This window comes from Dendrobates tinctorius, unplaced genomic scaffold (assembly GCF_039654945.1).
Source record: "Dendrobates tinctorius isolate UK_male_01 unplaced genomic scaffold, ASM3965494v1 ptg000028l, whole genome shotgun sequence".
Taxonomy (NCBI): Eukaryota; Metazoa; Chordata; class Amphibia; order Anura; family Dendrobatidae; genus Dendrobates; species Dendrobates tinctorius.
Genome location: NW_027361696.1, coordinates 82,364,402 through 82,390,000, shown reverse-complemented (window position 1 = coordinate 82,390,000; position 25,599 = coordinate 82,364,402). Strand labels below are relative to the sequence as shown.

Below are 25,599 nucleotides of genomic sequence, written 5' to 3'. Positions count from 1 at the left end.
GCGAGAAGCGCCAAAGATAGTGGGCGGAGTCAGGGCAGAGCGCTGGGGTGCCACTGCAGCGCTTCTCACTCAGGGCGAGAATTGCCAGAGAAGTGGGTGGAGCTGTGCTTATCACAGCCAGAAGCCGGGGGCTAAATTTGTGGATGCTGGCGGCGGAGTAGTGGCGGCAGTAGTGGTGGTGGTGGTGAGAGACACAGAGGACCGGGCGCCTATCCCCCTGGGGGCCTGGACAACAACAACATAGGACCATGACAAGGGAGTCCCTCCTCAGGCCGGCCAGGGACGCTGCTCTGCTCACGGATGGCTCCTTCAGATGAAGCAGTGATGGGCGTGCTGGGCCACAGGCGTAGATTTTTGGCCGCACCATTCCTTTGATGGGGAGGTGGAGAGGTTGTTTGCCTCCTGACACCAGCCACTTTCAGACAGTGGTGATGCAACGGGGCCACACAGACGCCACAAGGGGGCCTCTGCCAGGGTACCTTAGGTAACTTGAGGAAGGCAGGGTAAGAGTCCGTCTGTAGACCTGTCTCCGGAAGGGGGTACGTGGGGGCGACACCCCATGTTCCTGTCCGTTGTCGGTGTGGGGAGATCGGGCCCATTAAAGGGATCCGTCGCCCCTAAGGTAAACCCATGTGTCATGGAGAAGGTGAAGGAGGGGGTATGGGGAGACGACACTCCTCGTTCCTGCCTGTTGTTGATTTTGGGAGATCGGGACCTTGAAAGGCCCCGTCGCCCGGTCAATCCATGGGAAAAAAGTAAAAATCTAAAAAATAAAATAAAGTTGGGGTCTGAAACCAGACACTAATGCCTCCTACAGACACTAAGCAAGAACTGGGTCAGGATAGAACCAGCAGAGGTTGTATACTGCGTAGGAGGAGATATTTTCTTTTTGTATTTGCTTAGTGTCCTCCTAGTGGCAGCAGCATAACACCCATGGTCCTGTGTCCCCCAATGAGGCGAAGGAGAAAAGCGGGTTCAGTGTAGGATGGAGACTGTGGTGAGGTGTGGGATGGGATTGGGTCAGGTGCACAGGAGGTGAGATGTGATCTTGAGAGTAAAGGAAATACTTTTGGAATCATAACTGTTTATTTTTTTTTCAAGAGATGGATTTGCCAAATAGCACTTGTTTATGTTGCGCTGGCTGCTATCAGAACAGACCTGTGGCTGTAAAGTGCGGCCCTTACATAGCACATTCACCCGACCCATAGTCTTTACATTTCTCTGTGCGTAAAGCAGATTTGTTAGTTTGTCTATGTGCAAAGATGGATTTTTTCAATGCAAATTCAGCTATGAGTTTTGCTGTGAATATTTATGTAAAATGTGGATTTTATAGTAGACTTCACCTCTCTCTACTTTAAATGGGTGAAGTCAGGACCTAACTGGCTGTGTCAAATCCTATAAAACATTGAATCTTTTCAGATCTTGCCTTGTTTCCCCCTCTGGACACCATAAACCAGCTTGTTAGCACACCAGTTGTGTGTGTTAAGTCACATTTTCCCCATTATCAGGACTCCATATATTGATTATGAATGATTTTACCCCAAAGGGTAATACTGATCTTTATAACGTTAGTATAGATATGTCCACTTAGTCCAACTTAAAGGGCCTTTCATTGTAATCTGAGTAGCCTCATTAATACAGCATGTAATCAATATCTGAAGTCACTGTCTTTTTACTGCCTTTATCGGAGATTTGTTTTGCACTTGAACGAATGAATGCCTTACATTGCGCTTCTCACTTTAGTGCTAGTTTTATTTTGTCATTGACCCGTTGCCACTGTTGTTGATTTGCTTTGCCACCTTTTTCTTCTCCTTCCACTTTTAGTTTGATGTGTTTTGCTTGTTTCTTTCTCTTTCTCTAACTTGCAGTGCTCACTTTCGACAGCTGAAGAGGTAAAACATGCTTACACAGTCATGGTAGGGCATTACACGGTGACATGTACCCTTCAGCCTCCAACTTATGGATTTTTTTTTATTGCATTTTTGTTTTTGTTATGGCAAGCTTTCATTTGCTGTGTGATGTTTGGCTTCAGATGGCCCACTTCATTCACATTTCCACTTGTCTTTTACCTATAAAAGCATTCATGGACCTTCCAACAACATTTATTTCTCCGCATGTAAACAGAGGTACTATACTGGGTTTTTTTTTTTATTTTGCATCGCGTAAAAGAAAAAAAAGGTGCACCCTACAGTTACCCATGTTTTTTAAAAAATTACAATGTTCTGTCACGTGCATTATATGTATGTGTGTATGTATATATATAATATATATATAGATATATATATTTTCAGTTGTGCTCAGAAGTTGCTTGAAGTCTTTTGTGGTAGTTGTGGATGAGGTTCTTTGTTTTCTCAAATGGTAAAGCTGCCCACTCTTCTTGGCAAAAAGCCTTCAGTTCCTGTAAATTCCTGGGCTGTCTAGCATGAACTACATGCTTGAGATCTCGCCAGAGTGGCTCAATGCTATTGAGGTCAGGAGACTGAGATGGCCACTCCAGAACCTTCACATTGTTCTCCTGTGGGCAATCAGCTTCCGGACTGATGATTGCAACTTTGCCTCCAGTATTTGCATTCATATTTCCTTCAACTTTGACCAAGTTTCCTGTGCCTTTTGTAGCTCACACATCCCCAAAACATCAGCGATCCACCTTCGTGCTTTACAGTAGGAATGGTTTTCCTTTCATCATTGGCCTTGTTGACCTCTCTCCAAATGTAACATTTATGGTTGTGGCCAAAAAGTTTAAATTTGGTCTCATCACTCCAAATTACCTTGTTCCAGAAGTTTTGAGGCTTGTCTCTGTGCTGTTTTGCATATTGTAGGCGAGATACTTTGTGGCATTTGCGCAGTAATGGCTTTCTTCTGGCGACTCGACTATGCAGCCCATTCTTCCATTTTTCTTCAAGTGCCTCCTTATTGTGCATCTTGAAAGAGCCACACCGTTAGTTTTCAAAGACTGTCCAGTATTGCAGCTGATGTTATTCCTGTTTTTCTTTGCATCCCAAACAATTTTCCTGGCAATTGTGGACAACATTTTTGTTGGTCTGCCTGTGTTTTTTTTTTTTTGTTTCCAGAGACTCTAATTTTCCATGTTTGAATGCTGCTGACTGGCATTCTAAATTCCTTGGATATCTTTTTGCATACCTTTCCTGTTTTGTACAGTTCAACTACCTTTTCTCGTAGATCCATTGACAATTGTTTTGCTTTCCCCATGACCCACAATCCAGAAATGTCAGTGGCTGGATGAGAGTCTCTCTGGATCCCAGAAACTCACTCAGCTTTTATGCAAACACACTGATTACAAGCAAACAGGTCACAGGTGAGGATGTTACCTTTAGTAGCCATTCAAACCCACTTGTGTGAACTTCTGTGCATGTTATCAGGCCAAAACCACCAGGGTATGTAACCTCTTGATCAGGGTCATTTGGATGTTTTGCGTTGTCATTATGATTTAAAAAGAGAAAACACAGTAGCTTGAAAAAAAGGCCAAGAAAACAAAAATTCTGGCGGGGCATGTAAGCTTTTGAGCACAACTGTGTTTTTAAATGAAATATATATATATATATATATATATATATATATATATATATATATATATATATATATATATATACACATACACACACACACACACACACACACACACACACACACACACACACACACACACACACACACACACACACACACACACGTTATTTTCGCCCATTAATGCATGTGCCAGAACATTGTATTTTTTTTTTTTTTAAACATGGGTACTTGTTGCAACTTGATGCAACTTTTTTTTTTTTTTTTTTACTTGATGCATGTACTTTTTGGTTAAAGCAGTCTTTGCACTTCTGTGACTCTTGTCCTAAAGAAGTCATGCTGTCCATTAAAGATATTTTAAGCCAAAAGATGTGCACATTTAAGAACCAAAAATACCCCTAAATGTTTCTCTATCTTTTATATCCCAAAGGTGCAGTCTTTTTTTGTGTACTGATTTAATACACGCATTTTCCATAGCTCAGACCTTTCTCTTTTACTTTTGTTGTTGGAAGTCCAATGCGAATGCGGAGAGGAAATCTGCATCACATTTGCACGATATGGATGTTTATTTTTTTTGCATGGCGGTAGCTGTGACACCTGCGTTTCTCACTCATCACACGGATATGTCGGAGGTGATGGTAGCAGCGACACTGCATGACAGAATAGCAAAGTTCTGCCAATTTATTTTCTTTAACCAAGTTTGTTCAGTCTAAAAGCATTATGAAAAGTGAATTGAGTGACCAGCAACAAGCACAAATCGATTCCTAAAATTGTGACCTAATGTCATGCTTTGTATTTATTTTTTTGTTAGTGCTCCGTTTGATAAAACCGCCAATATCACGTTTTCCCTAAATGCAGATGAAGAAAGTGTAAGTTGTTTTTATTTTATTTTTTTTCCTTATTTCTGTATTTATTCTGGAGAAAAATATTTTAATTTTTTTTTTATTATTCATGTATTTCAGCCAAATTCCAATTTGTTTGAGATTTGCTATAAGGAGCGCATTCAGCAGTTTGATGACGATGAAGATGAAGGCTCAGACGGAGAGGATATCTGGCAGGAGAAGGAGATCCGGTTTTCTTCAGGCACAATGCAGAGTACTGGCACAAGGTAGTGGACGTTGTGTCATATGGTTACAGAAAATAACTATATCACTGATCAACACCAAACCTCTGATTGGACATGTATTATTATAACATGGCGGCCATTCCTGTTTCCAGATTGTTAGCAGCTCTACGTTCTGCTTCTGTATAGCATCAGTCATAAAAGTCCAGGGAAGTTTGTCGCCTTTTTCCTTCATTCACATAAAGGGGATCTGATATGCAAAAAAAATCAGAAGTAAAGCTGGAGTCACACATAGCAACTTACCAGCGATCCCGACAACGATATCAACGTGTCAGGATTGCTGGTAAGTCGCTATGTGATCGCTGGTGAGCTGTCAAACAGACAGCTTCACCAGCGATTAGCACAGCGATGCCGAGCACGCGGCGTCACTGTGTTCGTTAGCGTTGATGCCATATTCATGTCAAAAATAGAATTAAAATAAAAAATATTGTTTTCACCTTCCGACGTCCCGCGCAGCATTCCCGCCTCTCTCCACGCTCCGGTCCCAGTAATCCTTTGCGAGAATTACCACGATGATGTCCGTTCTCGCGGGATCGCAAAGTCTCGCGGTCATTCTTGCAAAAGTTTACTGGGACCGGGAGCGTGGAGAGAGGCGGGAAGACTGCGCTGGACGCCGGAAGGTGAGAATAACAATATTTTTCATTTTTTTTTATTATTTTACAGCTGATCGCTGGTCTCCCGCCTGTCACACGCAGCGATGCGTGCTGGCCAGCGGGAGATCAGCGACGAAAAAAATGTCCAGAGGTTTCTTGCAACGATCAGCAATACCGGCAGGGGGGCCGGTTGCTGATCGCTGTCACACACAGCGATCTTGCTGGTGAGATCGCTGTTGTGTCACAAAAGTTGTGACTCAGCAGCGATCTCGCTAGCGAGATTGCTATGTGTGACGGGGCCTTAAAGACAGTCCCATGTGCAAGGAACAACGTTGTGACTAAACGTAACAAATGGAGAGAAATAGCAATGGTTCTAGCTTCTTGTAAAAATATATAGTCCAACTTTATTGGACTAAAAATCCGTATCACAATAAGTTCCAGGAGACAGGAACAAGGCAACGAGTTTTGAACGCAATCTGGCATTTTTTTTTTTTTTCAATGCCTGATGGGAATATTTTTCCAACATTCATATATCGACCTGGAGGAATCCCGGGAAGGAATAGGTATCACATGGTGTAGCACTTTAAAGATCAGACACAAAAACAAGAATAAACACATAAAATACAAAAACAATAGGTAGATTGAAGTGAAGGAGAATAAATAAATCTGAGAAAAAAAACACATCGCTGCTTACAGGGATAAATCAGCTGCTGGCATCGGAACAAGACTCTGCGAGGGACCGCAGGAAGGTAAGTAGAATGGTTTATTTTTTTTGTTTTTCTGATGGGGCCATGCATACCAGGATGGGGATGGTGGTCCCTGCATACCAGGATAAGGATGGGGCCTTGCATACCAGGATGTAGTTGGGGGCCCTGCATACCAGGCTAGGGTTGAGCGGGACCATGCCTACCAGGCTTAGGGATAAGGGGGCCATTCCCTACCAAGCTAGGGATGAGGGGACCATGCATACCTAGATAGGAATGATACAGGAAAGATATATATCTTTGTACCGTGTTAGCCAGTAGATAGAAAAATATTCAGAATTGAGAGTCCTCAGTGGTTGATACCTTTTAATGGCTAACTGAAAAGATGGTAACAAATTGAAAGCTTTCGAGACTACTCAGGTCTCTTCATCAGGCTAGACTAATACAAAAACTGAAGGATAACATATTTATACACAACACAGCACAGAAAAATGCAATAGATAAGACAAGTGACTGGAAGCAGAACTATCATTGTGGGAGAGGGAGAAACAAAATATTGGGCCAGTTCATAGATAAGGAGTCTGGAAGTTTTATTGTCCTCTGATTGGGTTCTCCTAATGTGTTGTGATGCCCCCACAAGGTCTTAGGAGCAAATTCCTTAATTGATGTAAAAAGACAAATCAATGCGACACATTCATTCCAGCATTGAAAGTGTCAAAGGTCATCATGAGCTTGAACTCCCAGACTCTTCTCTCTCTCTGGGATGTGAAGTTACTTTTCAATACCAGTAACTTCATATCCATGGTGTTATGATCAGGCATACAAAAATGTTTTGCCACAGGTAGATCCATTCTTTTTTCTCTTATTGTGTGACGATGAGAATTCATCCTTGTTCTAAGCTTTTGCCCTGTCTCCCCCACATGCAGACCCCCAGTTGGACATTTAGTACAAATGATTAGGTACACCACATTAGATGTGATGCAGCTGAAAGTATCTGGGATCTTGTAGTCCTGATGTGAGTTGGGGATCTTTATCTTGTCCGTGGTCATTATAAATGGACAGGTTTTACATTTTTCCTGGTTGCAAGGAAAGGTTCCTTCAGCTGTTGGAGAGGACAGGGAGCTTCTGACAATGATGCTTCTTAGATTAGGGGGCTGCCTAAAGCACAGTAGTGGGGGGTCTGGAAAAATGGATTGTAATCGGGCATCTTTTTGTAGTAAAGGTTACAATTTCCGTGCAGCTCCCCTTAGCACTTCCAGATTTGGGTTGTAGGTGACTACTAGAGGCACCCGGTTATTTTCTTCTTTAGCTTTGTAATGTAGCAGGTGATTCCTTGACATTCTGGTGGCTCTTGTATTTTGGTTTTCAATTGTTCTGGGATGGTAGCCCTGATTCAAAAAGGTCTTTTTGAGGCGACCATGGTGTTCATCTCTATCCACGGGGTTGGAACATATACGATTGTGTCTGATGGCGTTGGCTATAGATAATAGAGTTCTTTATGTGCTTTGGATGGAAACTGTCCCATTTAAGGTATGTTGGACGGTCGATTGGCTTCTCATACAGGGATGTCTCTATTTCATTGTTTTTTTAGCTTAATGATGGTGTCCAAAAAGTTAATCTCGGTGCTGGAGTAGTTGAGTGTTAAGTTCATGGTGGGATGAAATTGATTAAACTGTTCGTGGAACGTCTTTAGCTGTTGCTCAGACTCTGTCCAGATGATTAAAATATCATCAATGAAGCGGTAGTAGGCCAGAGGCCTGATGGGACATGAGGACAAAAAGTCGCTTTCAAGCTTGGCCATGAAAAGATTTGCATATTGAGGAGCCATTTTACTTCCCATAGCTGTGCCAGTCTCCTGTAGATAGATCTTGTTGTTGAATTCAAAGTAATTGTGGGTGAGGATAAATTTTATAAGTTTCACCACAGCATCAGCATCAGTCCCTGTGTTTTCCATGAAGAATTTGCAGGCATTTAATCCATCCTGGTGTGGGATATTAGAGTACAAAGATTCCACATCCATGGTGGCCAGGATGGTTCCTTCTGGAATTTGCTCTTAAGACCTTGTGGGGGCATTACAACACATTAGGAGACCCCAATCAGAGGACAATAAAACATCCAGACTCCTAATCTATGAACTGGTCCAATATTTGTTTCTCCCTCTCCCACAATGATAGTTCTGCTTCCCGTCACTTGTCTTATCTATTGCATTTTTTCTGTGCTGTGTTGTGTATAAATGTGATTCTTCAGATTTTGTATTAGTCAGTGCCTGATGAAGAGACCTGAGTAGTCTCGAAAGCTTGCAATGTGTTACCATCTTTTCAGTTAGCCATTAAAAGGTATCAACCACTGAGGACTCTCAATTCTGAATATTTTTCTAGATAGGAATGAGAAGGCTTGTGCATACCAGGATAGGGATGAGGGGGCCATGCCTACCAGGATGGGGATGAGGGGGCCGTGCCTGCCAGGATGAGGGATGAGGGGGGCCGTGCCTGCCAGGATGGGGGGCCGTGCCTGCCAGGATGGGGGGCCGTGCCTGCCAGGATGGGGGGCCGTGCCTGCCAGGATGGGGGGCCGTGCCTGCCAGGATGGGGGGCCGTGCCTGCCAGGATGGGGGATGAGGGGGCCGTGCCTGCCAGGTTGGGGGATGAGGGAGGCCGTGCCTGCCAGGTTGGGGGATGAGGGAGGCCGTGCCTGCCAGGTTGGGGGATGAGGGAGGCCGTGCCTGCCAGGATGGAGGATGAGGGGGCTGTGCCTGCCAGGATGGGGGATGAGGGGGCTGTTCATGACAGCATGGGGGATGAGAGGGCCGTGCATGACAGCATGGGGGATGAGGGGGCCGTGCATGACAGCATGGGGGATGAGGGGGCCGTGCATGACAGCATGGGGGATGAGGGGGCCGTGCATGACAGCATGGGGGATGAGGGGGCCGTGCATGACAGCATGGGGGATGAGGGGGCCGTGCATGACAGCATGGGGGATGAGGGGGCCGTGCATGACAGCATGGGGGATGAGGGGGCCGTGCATGACAGCATGGGGGATGAGGGGGCCGTGCATGACAGCATGGGGGATGAGGGGGCCGTGCATGACAGCATGGGGGATGAGGGGGCCGTGCATGACAGCATGGGGGATGAGGGGGCCGTGCATGACAGCATGGGGGATGAGGGGGCCGTGCATGACAGCATGGGGGATGAGGGGGCCGTGCATGACAGCATGGGGGATGAGGGGGCCGTGCATGACAGCATGGGGGATGAGGGGGCCGTGCATGACAGCATGGGGGATGAGGGGGCCGTGCATGACAGCATGGGGGATGAGGGGGCCGTGCATGACAGCATGGGGGATGAGGGGGCCGTGCATGACAGCATGGGGGATGAGGGGGCCGTGCATGACAGCATGGGGGATGAGGGGGCCGTGCATGACAGCATGGGGGATGAGGGGCCGTGCATGACAGCATGGGGGATGAGGGGGCCGTGCATGACAGGATGGGGGATGAGGGGGCTCTGCATACCAGGATGGGGATGAGGGGGCCGTGCATAACAGGGTAGGGATGAGGGGGCCTTATATACCAGGATAGGGGATGTTGACCACATTTTTTGCTTCAATTTGTTTTTCTTATTTCCTCCTCTAAAACCTAGATGCATCTTATGGTTCGGTGCGTCTTATAGTCCAAAAAATACTGTAAGTATTTGATACACTGCCGATTTTGCAAGTTTTCCCACCTACAAAGAATGGACAGGTCTGTAATTTTTATCGTAGGTACTCTTCAACTGTGAGAGACAAAAATCTTACAAAAAAAAACAAGAAAATCACGTATGATTTTTGCCTAATTAATTAACATTTTCTTGCATGAAGTAAGTATTTGAGACAATTAAAGTACAGAACTTAAAGGGAATCTGTCACCTACCCTTTGGCGGGCGATGAAAACGAGGTCGGACCGGTCCGACGGGCGGTGTTCCCGATGTGTGCCGCCTCCCCATCCTTGCCCGCCGTCCGCAGGTTATTGTTGAATTGGAGTAGGTGTACGCCATTTTTTGCGTGTGCGCTAAGCATTCATAGCTAGTGCACGCGCAGTATTCTTTGCCCAACTGCGGGCAAAGCCGAAAAGCCGGACTGCGCATTCACCGGTTAACTAAGCCCCGGAAGTATTTTGCTCTGTTCCGGGGCTTAGTTAACCGGCGCATGCGCAGTCCAGCTTTTCGGCTTTGCCCGCAGTTGGGCAAAGCATACTGCACGTGCACTAGCTATGAATGCTTAGCGCACGCGCAAAAAATGGCGTACACCTACTCCAATTCAGCAGTAACATGCGGACGGCGGGCAAGGATGGGGAGGCGGCACACATCGGGAACACCGCCCATCGGACCGGACCGACCTCGTTTTCATCGCCCGCCAAATGGTAGGTGACAGATTCCATTTAATATTTGGTACATAAACATTTGTTTGCAATTACAGAGGTCAGACTTTTCCTGTAGTTCTTGACCAATTTGAAGCAGGGATTTTGGCCCACTCCTCCATTCAGATCTTCTCCACATCTCAGGTTTCAGGGCTGTCGCTGGGTAACATTGTGCTTCCGCTCCCTCCAAAGATTTTCTGTTGGGTTCTGCTCTGTAGACTGGCTAGGCCACTACATGACCTTGAAATGTTTCTTATGGAGCCACTCCTCAGTTTCCTTGGCTGTGTGTTTGAGGTCATTGTCATGCTGGAAGACCCAGCCACGACCCATCTGCAATGCTCTTGCTGAGGGAAGGAGGTTGTTGACCAAAATTTCACAATACATGACTCCATCCTCCCTTCAATACTGTGCATTCATCTTGTCCCCTTTGCAGAAAAGCAACCCCAAAGTATGATGTTCCTCCCACCATGTTTCACAGTTGGAACAGTGTTCTTGGGGATGTACTCATCCGTCTTCTTCCCCCAAACACGACGCGTGAAGTTAATACCAAAAAGTTTTATTTTGGTCTCATCTGATAACATGACCTTCTCCCAATGCCGTCTGTGGATCATCCAGATGGTCATTGGTAAACTTCAAATAGGCCTGTCATGTGCTGGCATGAGCAGGGGGACCTTGTGTGCCCTGCAGGATTTTTAATCCATGATGGCGTAGTGTGTTACTAACAGTAATGTTTGAGACTGTGGTCCTAGCTCCCTTCAGGTTATTGACCAGGTCCTTCCTTGTAGTTCTGGGACGCTTCCTCACCTTTCTCAGAATCATCCTTACCCCACGAGGCGAGACCTTGCATGGAGCCCCATACTGAGGAACATTGACAGTCATCTTGTGTTTCTTCCATTTTCTAATAATTGAGCCAATAGTTGTTGCCTTCTCACCAAGCTGCTTGCCTTTTGTCCTGTAGCCTGTCCCAGCCTTGTGAAGGTCTACAATTTTGTCCCTGGTGTCCTTAGAGTGCTCTTTGGTCTTGGCCATGGTGGAGAGGTTGGAGTGTGATTGAGTGTGTGGACAGGTGTCTTTTATACAGGTAACAAGTGCAAACAGGTGCAATTAATACAGGTAATGAGTGCAGAGTAGGAGGCTTCTTAAAGAATAACTAACAGGCCTGTGAGAGACAGAATTTTCGCTGGTTGGTCGGTGATAAAATACTTCATGAAATAAAATGCAAATTAATTATGATTAATGTAATTAATGTGATTTTCTGGATTTTTTTTTTTTTTATAAGATTCTGTCTCTCATATTTAAAGTGTACCCACGATAAAAATTACAGACCTCTCCATTCTTTAATTGGCCGTGTATGAAATGCTTATTTTCCCCACTGTATACATACTTTTAACTCACGACTTGGGCAACCTACATATAATAATGGATAAGTGTCACGGGGTCCTTCTCTGGTATCACACAATCAACAGAGCAAGCGAAGAGTGAACAATTCCAAGACCTTTATTCAGGCAAAAATACGAAAAGGTCCATATTCAGTCCAGCACACAAAGGATAAGATAGTCCAGAATAAGAATGCAGTCCAGTATCAGGATAAAATGTCCAGGGGAACGAGATTCCAAAACTCTAGCACCAGAAGATAAAATGGGTCCTTCTCTCTGAAATGCAGTCTTTACACGATCCTGTCCACTCAAGAAACTGACTTGCCCAGCTCCTGTTCTCTCTCCACCCCCTTCCTTGTCCAGTTTAAGTCAAACAAGTTGGGGCAGTTTCCAGGCCCCCCAGAGGAGAACAAAGGGCCTTAGGGATTAATGCACTACAGGGGGGTCATCAAGAGACAGATACAGTGAGACTGTAGACTTACAATCTATAATAATAAATGCCCTAAGCAACTTCCGGTTGTAACAACTTCCGTCCAGTTGTAACCGGTGACGTCACCGCACACCTCTTTCCATGTTAACCCTCAACACACACACTCCTCTCACCTTTCACCATCTCCACTCACTCTTTCACGCCACATACGACCCTTTCTCTCACTCCGTCTCTCATACTCACGCTGTCATCGCCGCTGATCCCCGATCCCCAACATCTTCTTCCGCCGGCGCCATCCTGGATCCAGACGTCCTCCATGCCGGCGACATGTTCTTGCGGCGACGCCATTTTGGATCGGCAAAATCCCGCGATAGTCAAGATGGTGTCGCCGCAAGAACATGTCGCCGGCGAGGACTACGTCGGGATCCAAAATGGCGTCGGCGAAAACTCGCGAGATTTCGCCGACGCCATTTTGGATCCCGACATCGTCTGCGCCGGCGACATGTTCTTCCGGCGACGCCATCTTGACTATCGCGGGATTTCACGATACTCAAGATGGCGTCGCCGCAAGAACATGTCGCCAGCGTGGACAACGTCTGGATCCAGGATGGCGCCGGCGGAAGAAGATGTCTGGGATCGTGGAGCAGAGGCGATGACGGCGTGAGTATGAGAGACGGAGTGAGAGAAGGGGTCGTATGTGGAGTGAAAGAGTGAGTGGAGATGGTGAAAGGTGAGAGGAGTGTGTGTTTTGAGGGTTAACATGGCAAGAGGGGTGATGCTATCGCATCCTCCCGATGCGATAGTATCGGGCCATAATCTAGTGTAATAAGAAAAACACTGTGAAGATGACTGAAATAGAAAAAATAGGAATATACAAAAAATTACATCCACATAGCATATCACACCATCACAACAAGAAACACGCTTGATTTCATAAATGACATTTTTGGAGTATTTCCACAGTAATGATATACAGTATTTCTGTAGTTTGGTAATAGATTTTTGGAGGCGACTGGTGAAAGTCTCAAACTCCGATTTAGAATGTGAATCCTCCAGGGTTTTATTTTAACAGAATCTGATTTATTCCGGAGGCCAGAATGTTTCAGCTCTTCATATCTGACAATAAGTTACTGAGATTGATGGAAAAATTGCTGAGAACCTTGATGCATTCATCCATAAAAGTTGGATTATAAATTGTAGTGATCATTCTTTTGATCCTTAATCCCTTTGGAATCATATCTTTGCTGATATATTTGCACAATGTAGTAAATTTCCACCAGGTTCTTGTTTCATTCATCATAAGTTTCTCAAGATGTCTGATGTTGTCAGTAAAAACTCCAGTCAAAGTGGCATTTTCATTGTGTTCATCAAACACAGATGCGTCTTTCGCTTCTCGATCACCCAAATTGACATGTTGTCCTATGTTGATATGGAGAAATATATGTATGATCCCATTTGTTGCCCTAAATGTACAGTTCGTGCACTGGACCCACCTGTGTATGATTGCAGACTTGGGCCAAGTTTCCTGCAGATTTCACAGTGGATTTCTGTAGGAAGAATCCACAGAGGATTTTCTGCGTAGGCTCATTTAATTTTAGTTTTAATCTCCGATGGAGGAAAAGTGACAAAAGTTGCCTCCTCTCTCCTGCTTTTTGCTTTGATTTCTATGTTTTGCTACAGCCAATAGTGAAAGTGCTTTTCATTTTTTGTCTTTTAGGAGCTGTGGAAGCACAGATAGTGAAGATAGTCGAGATTCTGATGAAGAGGAGGAAGATTCAGGTGGTGGCGCTAGTAGTACTAATCATTCAACCACAGATCCAGCACCACAAATATCAGAAGGTGGGTGCCTGTCCACAGGGGGAGGGGTGGGGGAAGGTATTTGGTAAACTGGGAGTCCTGTCTTTAAAAGTGATGCCTGTATCCTCTAGACTGAAGGTGTCTCCGTGAGTGCTGCATCATTTCACAATTTTCCCAATGCTCCTGGGAAATGTAGTATGGCCCAATTCTAGAAAATGGATTTTGCTGCAGCTTTACCAACATGGATCTGGCGCTACAGCCCGGAGGTTGGATCCCCCCCATCGATCATAAATGGGACTGCCCCTTAATATTCCCTCTCATATTGGTAGAATTGCTATACAAATAATAGTTTTCGGTAGATAATACTTTGTTTTCCACCTTTTTAGCACCTGCTTGGACTGCAACATTTGATTCCACTTCTACAGAAGCCTCAGTGTCCCCATCGGTTACATCAGTAGATACTGGGTCATCGGCGTGGGCAGAGAACGTACCGAATAACAGTAGTGAAGCGGCCTGGGCTGTCTTTGCAGATCTCAGTAAAGAAGCAAGGTTATTATGTATTTTCTCTATTTATTTTTGCTAAGCAGCAAAGTTCTGTCGAGTCAGGAGGTTATGTCCTGGAAGCGTCTGACTGAGGTTGTTGATGGGTAGGTGGTGTCGGCTTTGCTGTAGATAACCTGTAGTGATGAGTGAGCATACTCGGAAAAGGTGTTTGTTAGGCAATCCCTGTATGTGTTGGGGTTGTCGAACAGCCGTGAGGCACGCAGCCGCGGGGACTCGAACGTAGTATTTGAGCACGCTGAAGTCACTCGGTTAGCACCCGAGCATGCTCAGATAACATTTTATCATAGACCTATAAATTTCTTTAGTTAGACATGTAGAATATATATCCATGTGGAACAGAAATAGGTTATTGGTTTGCGCTAAAGGATTCAGATATTACAATATTCGAACAATGATATTCCACACTGCATCATTGAAAGATTCTTACCAGTACATTGCAAAGACCTTATAAAAACAAAATTTCAGAATTGAGGATAAAGTAAAAAATAAAAATATTGTAAATCTGAATGCTAAACCATAAGAGGATGCTTAACCCCTTCATGACCACCAGTATAGCTTTTTACGGCAGTCATTGAGGGCCTTATTTTGTCTTTACAGAGCTGAGAAATATGTTTAGCGGCACCTGACGGGCAAAACTACAGCAGGTATCAGCTGTATACTACAATCTGACAATACACTGACTCCTCTAATTCCTGGTGGAGGGGTCTCCCTCTAAAACCACATCCTCACCCCGCTTTCATAAGGGGTTCCGATAGTTGCCATGGTAAATTAGAGCCAACCACAGTTGTCTTTTTAGGCCTCTTTCACACTTCAGTCTTTTGACATCAGTCCCAAACCGTCAAAGTGTGAAAAAACGGATCCGTTGCAGATAAAAACGGATGCACCGGATCCGTTTTTTGGATGGATCCGCTGCAGCTGCCAGTGTATGAAATTTAAAGGAACAGAACTCTGGAAAGAGAGAGAGAATGCCAAAATCATAACGGATTCGTCAAAAAACGGATGCAGCGGATGACCATCCATCACTAATGTAGGTCTATGGGAAAAAAACGGATTCCGCCAAAAAAAAAGGCGGATCCATTTTTTTCTAAAAACGGCGGATTTCAACTGACGTCAAAAGACTGAAGTGAAAGAGGCCTAAGCCCTGCCATGTGCAAAGTCTAAAATGCAAAGTGTCACTGTAACACTGACAGGTCTGATGTACTGCATTAAAGAAATACTGCCGTCTATCAGACCGACCATCGATCAAAGTGTAAAATATTCACGTTTCATAGTGGGACTAAATAAATAAAAAAATTGCTTAAGACATGAAAAAAGAAAAATTTTGCCCCAATTTTATGTAAAAATTAAAGTACTCATTGGTGTTGTCGTGTGTGGAACAATCCAAGTTACTAAACATAAACCGCAAAATGATACCAGTAAGCACTTCAAGTCATCCTGCAAAATACAATCTCTCGTACAGCTCTGTTGGCCAAAAAAATAAGTTATATTAAGCTGTAAAAACATTTTTTTGGTTAAAAAAAAATAGGTTTTATAATGATTGTCTTAATTGAAGGTCATAATAAACGCTTCAACTCATCCCACAAAAAAAAGCTGACCCACATTCGGGTCTGTCGTCTGTCAACAAAAATATAAGGGCTCTCTCCATATCACACGAAGCACAAAGACTCTGAAAAGAAGGATCTCTTTCTTGGAGCCTTTATTGGGGGACACAGGTTACCATGGGTGTATGTCGCTAGGAGGCTGACACTAGGCAAAGAGAAAAAGAAAGTAGCTCCTCCCCAGTAGTATACACCCACTGACAGGAACCAAGTACCTCAGTTAGTGTTAAAGCAGTAGGAGAAGCAACCAAAAATTCGACATATGTACCAACTCAGCAACAAAAGGCATGTAGGCCCAAAAAGCGGTAAAAACAATTAGGGAGGGTGCTGTGTCCCTCAATGAAGGCTCCAAGAAAGAGATTTTACAGTGAGTACCAAAAATCCTTCTTTCTTTATCGCTTCATTGGGGGACGCAGGTTACCATGGGACATCCCAAAGCAGTCCCCAAGGGTGGGAAACCGAAAACAATGCAACGAAAAAGCCTAGGTCGGCCGGTGCATAACCGCCGCTTGTAGAAACTTATAAAACGCCGCAAAAGTGTACAATGAAGACCAGGTCGCAGCTAACAATCTGTTAAGCCGAAGCCTGGTGACAAACTCCACAGGCAGTTGCCACTGCCGAGGTGGAGTGAGCCTTTAACCTTGGAGGAAGTTGTTAGATCTGAACGAGGTATGCTTCCAATATTGCTGAATAGAACGAAACGGGCAATAGTGGACCTGGAGGCTGGGAGTCCCTTATGACGTGAAAGGGAGCAGTCCTTGAGAGATATACTCTGATAGCTCTGATCAGATCTAACTTGTGGATGGACTTCTCCAGGGGTTGAACCGGGGAGGGACTTTGAGACCTGGTCCATCTTGGACTCAGACTGGGAAACTGACCCAAAGGCCGCCTCCGATTAAGGGCCCTGGATAGAGGAGGGCATCCTAAAGGGGAACTGGAAAGAGCCTGCTTCCTGTGGTTTGTGCCCAGTCTGTCCCTGTGACGGTCGTGGTCAGGTGCATACGAATCACTGTGAGAGACTTCAGAGCACTGGTGGCGGCAGACAGATGTGTAACGCGTTCCAGGACAGGGGACCGCGATACATTTTGTCTGGTCAGAGACCGCCTGTGACATGGCAACTGCTCATTCCGGAGGGAGGGATGTTCTCTCATCCCGGGCGTAAAGTCGTGGTCAGGTGCATACGAATCACCGTGAGAGGCGTTCGGAGCACTGGTGGCGGCAGACAGATGTGAAGGACGATTCAGGACCAGGGACTGTGATACACTCTGTCAGGTCAGAGACCGCCTGTGGCATGGCAACAGCCCATTCCAGAGGGAGGAGTTGCTCTCACCCGGGCGTAAGGTCGTGGTAGGTGCATACGAATCACCATGAGAGGCGTTCGTAGCACTGTTGGCGACACGCAGATGTGAAGGGCGATCCGGGACCAGGGGCTGTGATACACTTTGTCCGAACCGAGACCGACTGTGACATAGCAACAGCCCACTACGGAGGGAAGGGTTGCTCTCATCCCTGGCGTAATGTCAAGGTAGGTGCATACGAATCACTGTGAGAGGCGTTCGTAGCACTGGTAGCGACAGACAGATGTGAAGGGCGATCCGGGACCAGGGACTGTGATACACTTTGTCAGAACCGAGATCGACTGTGACATGGCAACAGCCCACTACGGAGGGAGGGGTGTGCTCTCATCCCAGGCGTTAGAGTGCTCCTGTTGGGCAGACATGTGCAAGCCTGCGCAGGACGGGGAAAGCGGACCTGAAGATCACTTTCATTTGCAGAGGGCCCCGGCGTACAGGATCCTAGCCGGCTTAGAGGGGCATGGGCATAGGTCTCTGTTGGGAAGGGCAACAGAAGTAAAAGAAATAATATACAGTCATATGTAAAAGTTTGGGCACCCCTATTAATGTTAACCTTTTTTCTTTATAACAATTTTGGTTTTTGCAACAGCTATTTCAGTTTCATATATCTAATAACTGATGGATTCAAATGAGGTTTATTGTACTAACAGAAAATGTGCAATCTGCATTTTAACAAGATTTGATCGGTGCAAAAGTATGGGCACCTCAACATAAAAGTAACATTAATATTTCGTAGATCCTCCTTTTGCAAAAATAACAGCCTCTAGTCGCTTCCTGTATCTATTAATGAGTTCCTGGATCCTGGATGAAGGTATACTTTATTAAACAAAGGGTACAGGTGTAATAAACCGCATAGTCAATGGAAAATCTCTGAAGGGTTGTGGTAATACTGCTGACAATGAGCTATGAAGGAGAGGGTAGATCCTACCCAATGGTAGTGACAATGAGCAGATTCTGCAAGGATAGTGGTGTCCCCCTGCCTCGGGTGTTCCGCAGCTACATGCGGGTCCAACACCGAGGGCACATAAACTCTACCGGAGAGCAGTGTCTCAGACAATAACTTCTGCTGAGGCACAAGGGAGGTGTCTGTGGCCAGGGAGAAGGGAGGAGAAAAGTGGGCCACTGAGTGAGAGGACAGGCAGGGGAAAATGGCCACCACTATGAAGGATTACAAGGATGAAATGTGACCTGAGTGATGCATAAGCGTATGCGGGACCTTAAGAAAGAGGGATTTTCTGGCACCACAGGGTGCGGGAGCTGGGTGAGCTGGAGAGGCGCGAAATTCAAGTTACAGCGTGGGCACCGGAGGAGTTAGAGGGACTCGGGGAGATTAAAGTGAAGCGCAGACACCGTTGATTTCTATGGGGCTCGAGAGGGGAGTCTGCCGTAAAGAGCATCTGCTTACCTGAAAGATGTCCGGCTCAACTTTAGGGACGAGGTGAGGATTACCACAGGACCCTCGGGTGGAGAAGGTCGCTGGGAACGAAGATCCTCCTTCCCGCACTGTGTCCGGACAGTGCAGAAGACGGCGTCAACCCCTTACGAGAAGGGGGGATGCCACCGCTGGTGACCACCGTCTTCCTCTCAGCCCTCTCCGAGGAGAGGGGTGAGGAGGGGAATTGGCAAGGACCAGCCACCGAAAATCACCCTGGAGCACCCGTGAGGGTGACAGGGGATAGGGTCCTGCCTGCGGGCCTGAGAGTTGCGATGTGGGTGACACTACACTGCTTGCTCAGCCGCATAAATATGGGAAGGCAGGGTGAGCATTTACACCCTGTTTCCTTTAAAGGGAATCTGTCACCCTTTTTTTCGGCTTGCAGCTGCCGGCATAGACATCGGGGGCTTATCTACAGCATTCTGTAATGCTGTAGATAAGCCTCCGATGTAACCTGAAAGATAAGAAAAACACGTTATATTATACTCACCGGGGTGGGCGGTGGGCGTTGCGGTCCGGTCCGACGCCTCCCTTCTTCATGCAATGACGTCCTCTTCTCCCGTCCTGTAATGGCTGCGGCGCAAGCGCACTGCTCTGCCCTGTTGAGGGCAGAGCAGAATTCTGCAGTGCGCAGGTGCCAGACCTCTCCCGACACCTGCGCACTGCAGGACGGGAGAAGAGGATGTCATCGCATGAAGAAGGGAGGCGTCGGACCGGACCGCAATGCCTACCGGACCGCCCACCCCGGTGAGTATAATATAACGTGTTTTTCTTTTCTTTCAGGTTACATCGGAGGCTTATCTACAGCATTACAGAATGCTGTAGATAAGTCCCCGATGTCTATGCCGGCAGCTGCAAGCCGAAAAAAAAGGGTGATTCCCTTTTAAGCTGTATCTGAAAAATAAAGGGAAAACAGTAACACACAACAAAACCTGAAAGGAAAAAAAGGATTATCTGCGGATTTCCTACAGACACTAAGCACAAACTGAGGTACTTGGTTCCTGTCAGTGGGTGTATACTACTGGGTAGGAGCTACTTCCTTTTTCTCTTTGCCTAGTGTCAGCCTCCTAGTGACAGCAGCATACACCCATGGTAACCTGTGTCCCCCAATGAAGCGATAAAGAAAGTGACACATCCCCATCCCATCAGAAAATAAAATTCAGAGGCGTTACTTTAGTGGGAAAAACCCACTTTAAGCACCACTCCAGCGTTTTGTTTTTTTTCATCCCTTGAGTGGTGCTTTAAATGTAAGCCCACTGCTCCCATTCTTATACTCACTTTCTGGCAGCTGTTAGCTATGCCACCTCGGTCCCGTAGCGTCTTCTTGTGCCAGTAACTTCTGACTGGCCAGAAGTCACAATTATGTCACAATTTCTCAGTGCAGGTCTATGAGAGCCAGAACAAGACTCTCATAGACTTGTACTGAAAAGTGACCTCCACGCAATTCCAGGAAACACTAGAGCTTACCCACAGGTCATTTTTCGCTGAAGACCAATGAAAGCGACACTGGAAAAAAAAAATGTGGCGTCAGGTGAGTATAAGACAGGAGCAGGGGAATTGGATTTAAAGCACAACTCCAGTGGTCCAATAAAAAACACTCTGGAGAGATGTTTTAAATGCACTTTTTCTCTTTAATTACAGCAGGGTTTTTCTCATTTTGTCTTTTGTGGGTTTTGTATGCTTTATGGCCAATGTGAACATGCGTTTATATGCTGCATGTATACCAACTCAAACCAAGCTCAATTTTTGTGTTTTTTTTTTTTTTGTAAAAGTAACGATTAGCAGCACTAAAGGGGTTTTTTTTTTTTTTTTTTTTTTTTCACATCCCAATGTTATAATGTTCTGTGAAGATCCAGTGGGTTGAGTGCTCAGGCGGCGGTGCTTGTGCAGTAGCATGTATCGCACAATGCCTATGATATTGTCGGATAAAAAAAATCCTATTTCTCCTACGCCTCATTGGGGGACACAGAGACAGTGGGTGTTTTGCTGCTTGCCACTGGGAGGACACTAAGTAAACTACAAAAAGTTAACTCCTCCCCTGCAGCATACACCCTCTAGCTGGACGAGATCTCACCAGTTCTTGCTTAGTATATGTAGGAGGCACTTGGGTCTGGTTTCAGACCCCATCGTTTTTATTTTATTTTTGAATTTTTCTGTAAATTTTTATTTTTTAATTAGCGGAGTGAAGGGGGCGACGGTTCTTTTCTACTTCCCGCTCTACCCCGAACCAACAACAGGCAAGCACGTGGAGTAACCCTTCACGTACACTTTCCTGCGACGAATAGGGGCTGATTACGCATTATGGAGAAGATCGTACAGCGCTTTCTTCAGCCCTGAGTCAGCCCCATAGCTCTCCGTCCCCCTCCCCATAGGGAGGACCGATTGAGCATACCTCTTTAAGCTCTCCGTCCCCCTGCTCATAGGGAGGACCGATTGAGCATACCTCTTTAAGCTCTCCGTCCCCCTGTCCAGAGGGAGGACCGATCGAGCATCCCCCTTCAAGAACTCCTCCGGCTCTGCTTCATCCGTCCAGGATGAGAAGAATGGACTCGGCACTGATTGAGCACTGGAGTGGAGGTACGGGGTCGGGTCCTGCCCCCGGGGAGAAGCGCTGACTTGGCCCGAGAAATTTAGTCCCCGGCTTTTTCCGCCCGCTAGCGCCGCCCCGCCCCTGGCGCCTTCCGCGGGTAGGCCAGGAATTGTTTGACAAAAAGGAGAGAAAGAAACAGGCCATGAGCAGGGGATCACCCTGAATAGGACATAGCATATATAATACAAATTTTATTAAACACAGCAAACAGCAAAAATTCTTAAAAACATTAAAAATGGTCACAGATGTGACACATACACAAATAATACAATGCTCATAATAGAGCAACCCACCTGCTACCAACTATCACCCTCACCGAGAATGATGCCTATATCCCTAGGTCCATGTAAACAGGATTCTCAAATAATTATTTGATTCAAAACCCATGAGAAGTGAAGTGGGGCAGGTAGAGCCAGAGACCCGATGCGTGTCGCCACTCTAGGTGGGTTTCCATTATCCCTTGTACTGTTTTTTTGTAATTATTGGGTTGGAATTGCATCATTTTTTCATTGTATTTGTATATTATTGGTGTTTCTGACTCATATGCTCTTTATTACCTATGTGTGGGCTTACTAATTCTACTATTGAGAATCCTGTTTACATGGACCTAGGGATATAGGCATCATTCTCGGTGAGGGTGATAGTTGGTAGCAGGTGGGTTGCTCTATTATGAGCATTGTATTATTTGTGTATGTGTCACATCTGTGACCATTTTTAATGTTTTTAAGAATTTTTGCTGTTTGCTGTGTTTAATAAAATTTGTATTATATATGCTATGTCCTATTCAGGGTGATCCCCTGCTCATGGCCTATTTCTTTCTCTCCTTTTTGTCAAACAGATGTACTATTTAGGTCTAGATTGGATCCCCTTAATTATCCTTTCGGTGGTGCCCCCATTTCTTTGTTTCTCATAGGCCAGAAATTGAGCCCCCAGCTTTTCAGGCCTACTAGGCCGCAGTTTGCATAGCGCCGCGTGCGCTATTATCGCCACCCCCTCCTCTTGGCGCCTCTCATTACTGGCGAGACGTGCAATTGTAATCTCGGGGGCCATCTCCTTTTACCTCAGAGCTGTGAGGTGACCTTTCAGGCGGATACCGGGTGACACTACAACAGCTATTCCTCCCGGGTGATGCAGTACAGGACCGGGTAAGCTGCATCTGCCTTCAGATTAAGGCTTAACCCTTTCCCTGCACATTCTCTGCTGCTGCAGTCAGACTCTGCCGTTAACCCTTTCCGGAGCGCTAAGCAGGCTGCTAAGAAGCAGACTATGTTCTATGCCGTGTGTACCACTTGCAAATCTACTCTGCCCTGCGCCAGATTAATCCGTTATGCACGGACTGCGACGTGGCCTGCGCCCAAACGCCTCTCGCCGCCGCTGCTGCGAGTCTTCCTGCGTTTAGTCCCCCTGAGTGGGCTGCGCCCCTGTCACGGTCGGTGGAGTCACGGACTACAGCTATAGACTCTCTCCGGGAAGCCTCTTTAAATCAGAGGGCATCTTCGCGTGGAACCGTCCACCAGCAGGGGCCGTACTTGCTCAAGGGACAGTCAAGCGAGAGAGCGGATCCGTTACGCGTCCCCCAGTCACGCTCGTGCTTCAGCACCAGCGAGTTCTCTTTCTTGCTCTCCCTCCTAATGGTGACAGCGAGTACGACTCTGAATTGGAATCTGACGCTTCAGATCCCCAATCCTCCAACTGACCAAGAGTCGCTTGATTCACTTATAGAATCCGTCATCAGGATTCTGGAGTTAAAGGAGGAAAATATTCCTACTCCAGCACACGCTTTTTCGTTTAAGAGGACCAAGCGTGTACGCAAATTATTTAACAGCCACCCTGAGCTTAAGGACATTTTCCAGAGACATAGGGATCGACCACATAAATACCCTTTTCACCCAGACCTAACGAAAGATTGGTTGCAGTCCCCATCTGTGGACCCTCCTGTATCGAGGCTGGCTTCTAAGACTCTCCTATCCGTTTCGGAAGGTTCCTCGGTCAGAAACCTCTCCGATCGTCAAATTGATTATCTCGCCCGTTCAGTTTTTGAGGCTTCAGGAGCGGTGGTTTTTCCATCGTTTGCAGCGATTTGGGTCACTAAGGCTATGGCCGCTTGGACAGAGGTCTTAATCACTGCTCTTTAGAGTAGCAACCTCCCTCCGGGAGCTACCAACGTCACCAGGCTGATAGTTCACGCAGGAGATTTTGTAGTTGATGCCTGTTTTGCTGCCGCCAATGGGGCTGCTCAAATTGCCGCTAATGCAATCTCCATTAGAAGAGCTCTTTGGCTCCGTGACTGGCGAGCGGACGCCATGTCTAAAAGATCGCTGACTTCTCTACCTTATCAGTCTGGTCGCCTCTTTGGGAGAAGCTGGACCAGCTCACCTCTGATTCTACCGGGGGAAAAAAAGTAATTTCCCTCCTCAGCAAAAGGCTGTTCGGCCGTTTTGGAACCAACAGCCGACACGATTTCTTTTCGCAATAACTCCGGTTGCTCCTCCTCTACCTTCTCTTCCGTCTCTAGTCGGCCCCTGTGCGGAGATGGAGGCACCAAGGTCTCATACAGACCTAATCGCTCTTGGAAGCCCAGACCCAGGAAATCCGGTTCTCGAGGACCCCGATCCCACAAATCTTCTACGCAATGACTTGTTGCGCTATCTGGCAGACGACGGCAGAGTACGAGATTGTCTTCTTTCATTCAGTCACACCTGGCTCGCAGTCGTCCACGACAAGTGGGTCAGGGAACTGGTGTCCTCCGGATACAAGATAGAATTCTCCTCTCCTCCGTCAACACTTTTCTTCCCATCCTCCCTCCCCAAAAAGTAGACAACAGCCTTCCTTCGGGCTGTTCAGGCGCTGCAAAAGGACGGAGTTGTCATTCCGGTCTCTCAGGACGAATGGTTCAGAGGTTTTTATTCAAACCTTTTTGTGGTTCCAAAGAGGGACGGGACGATGTGGCCCATACTGGACCTCAAACTGTTAAATCAGTTGGTCAAGGTACGGCGGTTCCGAATGGAATCTCTCTGATCAGTTGTCACTTCCTTGGAAAAAGGAGAGTTCCTAGCATCCATCCACATCAAGGACGCTTACCTTCACATTCCGATCTGCCCATCCCGCCAGCAGTTCCTACGTTTTTCAATTCACGAGGAACAATACCAGTTCGTTGCTTTGCCCTTCGGACTCGCCACCGCCCCCAGGGTCTTTGCCAAGGTCATGGCGGCTGTCACGGCCATTCTTCACTCTCGGGGAGTGGTAGTGTTACTGTATCCAGACGTCCTGCTTATCAAGAGCCCGTCCTTTCCAGCAGGCAAGGAATCCGTAAATATAACAGTTAATACACTTTCTCGCCTGGGCTGGAAAATAAACTTTGAAGAGTCCTTCCCAAAGCTGGCTCAACAGTTTTCCTTTTTGGGAATGATCTTTGATACTTCCCGCAGGTTGGTCATTCTCCCTCCAGAGAAGACCCGAGCCTTACAACAAGCAGCGCGGTCTCTTTCTCAACCAGTTTCTCTCTCCATTCGTTTCACCATAAGAATTCTCGGACGGATGGTAGCAGCGATGGAGGCTGTCCCGTTGGCCCAGTTCCATCTCCGTCCCTTGCAACATGTGAGTCTGTTAGCCTGGGACAAGAACCCGTTCTCTCTGGACCGTCGGTTCCTCCTGTCCCTGCGGGTCAGACAAGCCCTCAAGTGGTAGACTCTGAAATCCTCCCTGAATCAAGAGAAGTATTTTCTCCCAGTACAATGGTTGCTTGGTAGTAACCACCGACGCAAGTCTTCTGGGCTGGGGTGCAGTTTTTCGTCACCACATGGCACTGGGTCGGTGGTCTCCTCGAGAGTCTCGTCTCCCCACCCACATCCTAGAGATTCGAGCAATCAGATTAGCCCTACGGAGTTTTCACCATCTCCTTGCAGGCCACTCCATCAGGATCCAATCCGACAACGCCACGGCTGTGGCGTATTTCAACTGCCAGGGGGGAACTCGAAGCAGGATGGCCATGCACGAAGTGAGTCACATCCTCCATTGGGCGGAAACCAATCATTCACCTATCTCGGCAGTCCACATCCCGGGCGTAGAAATTTGGGCAGCAGATTTTCTCAGCCGCCAGGGCCTGGCCTCGGGAGAGTGGTC

General features: G+C 46.5%; 1 protein-coding gene across 2 annotated transcripts in view; it reads left to right on the top strand.

Moving 5' to 3' along the window:
- The window catches only part of PPP6R1 (protein phosphatase 6 regulatory subunit 1), a 105,670-nt gene that overhangs the window by 73,302 nt on the left and 6,769 nt on the right, over nucleotides 1-25,599 (top strand). Inside the window, exons 16-20 of one of the 2 annotated variants that reach the window (XM_073571087.1) lie at nucleotides 1,869-1,892; nucleotides 4,337-4,394; nucleotides 4,488-4,633; nucleotides 13,856-13,977; nucleotides 14,322-14,484. In XM_073571087.1, the coding sequence (XP_073427188.1) occupies nucleotides 1,869-1,892; nucleotides 4,337-4,394; nucleotides 4,488-4,633; nucleotides 13,856-13,977; nucleotides 14,322-14,484 (513 nt within the window). The remainder of the gene's footprint in view (nucleotides 1-1,868; nucleotides 1,893-4,336; nucleotides 4,395-4,487; nucleotides 4,634-13,855; nucleotides 13,978-14,321; nucleotides 14,485-25,599) is intronic. The other variant, XM_073571088.1, reaches the window with a different exon arrangement.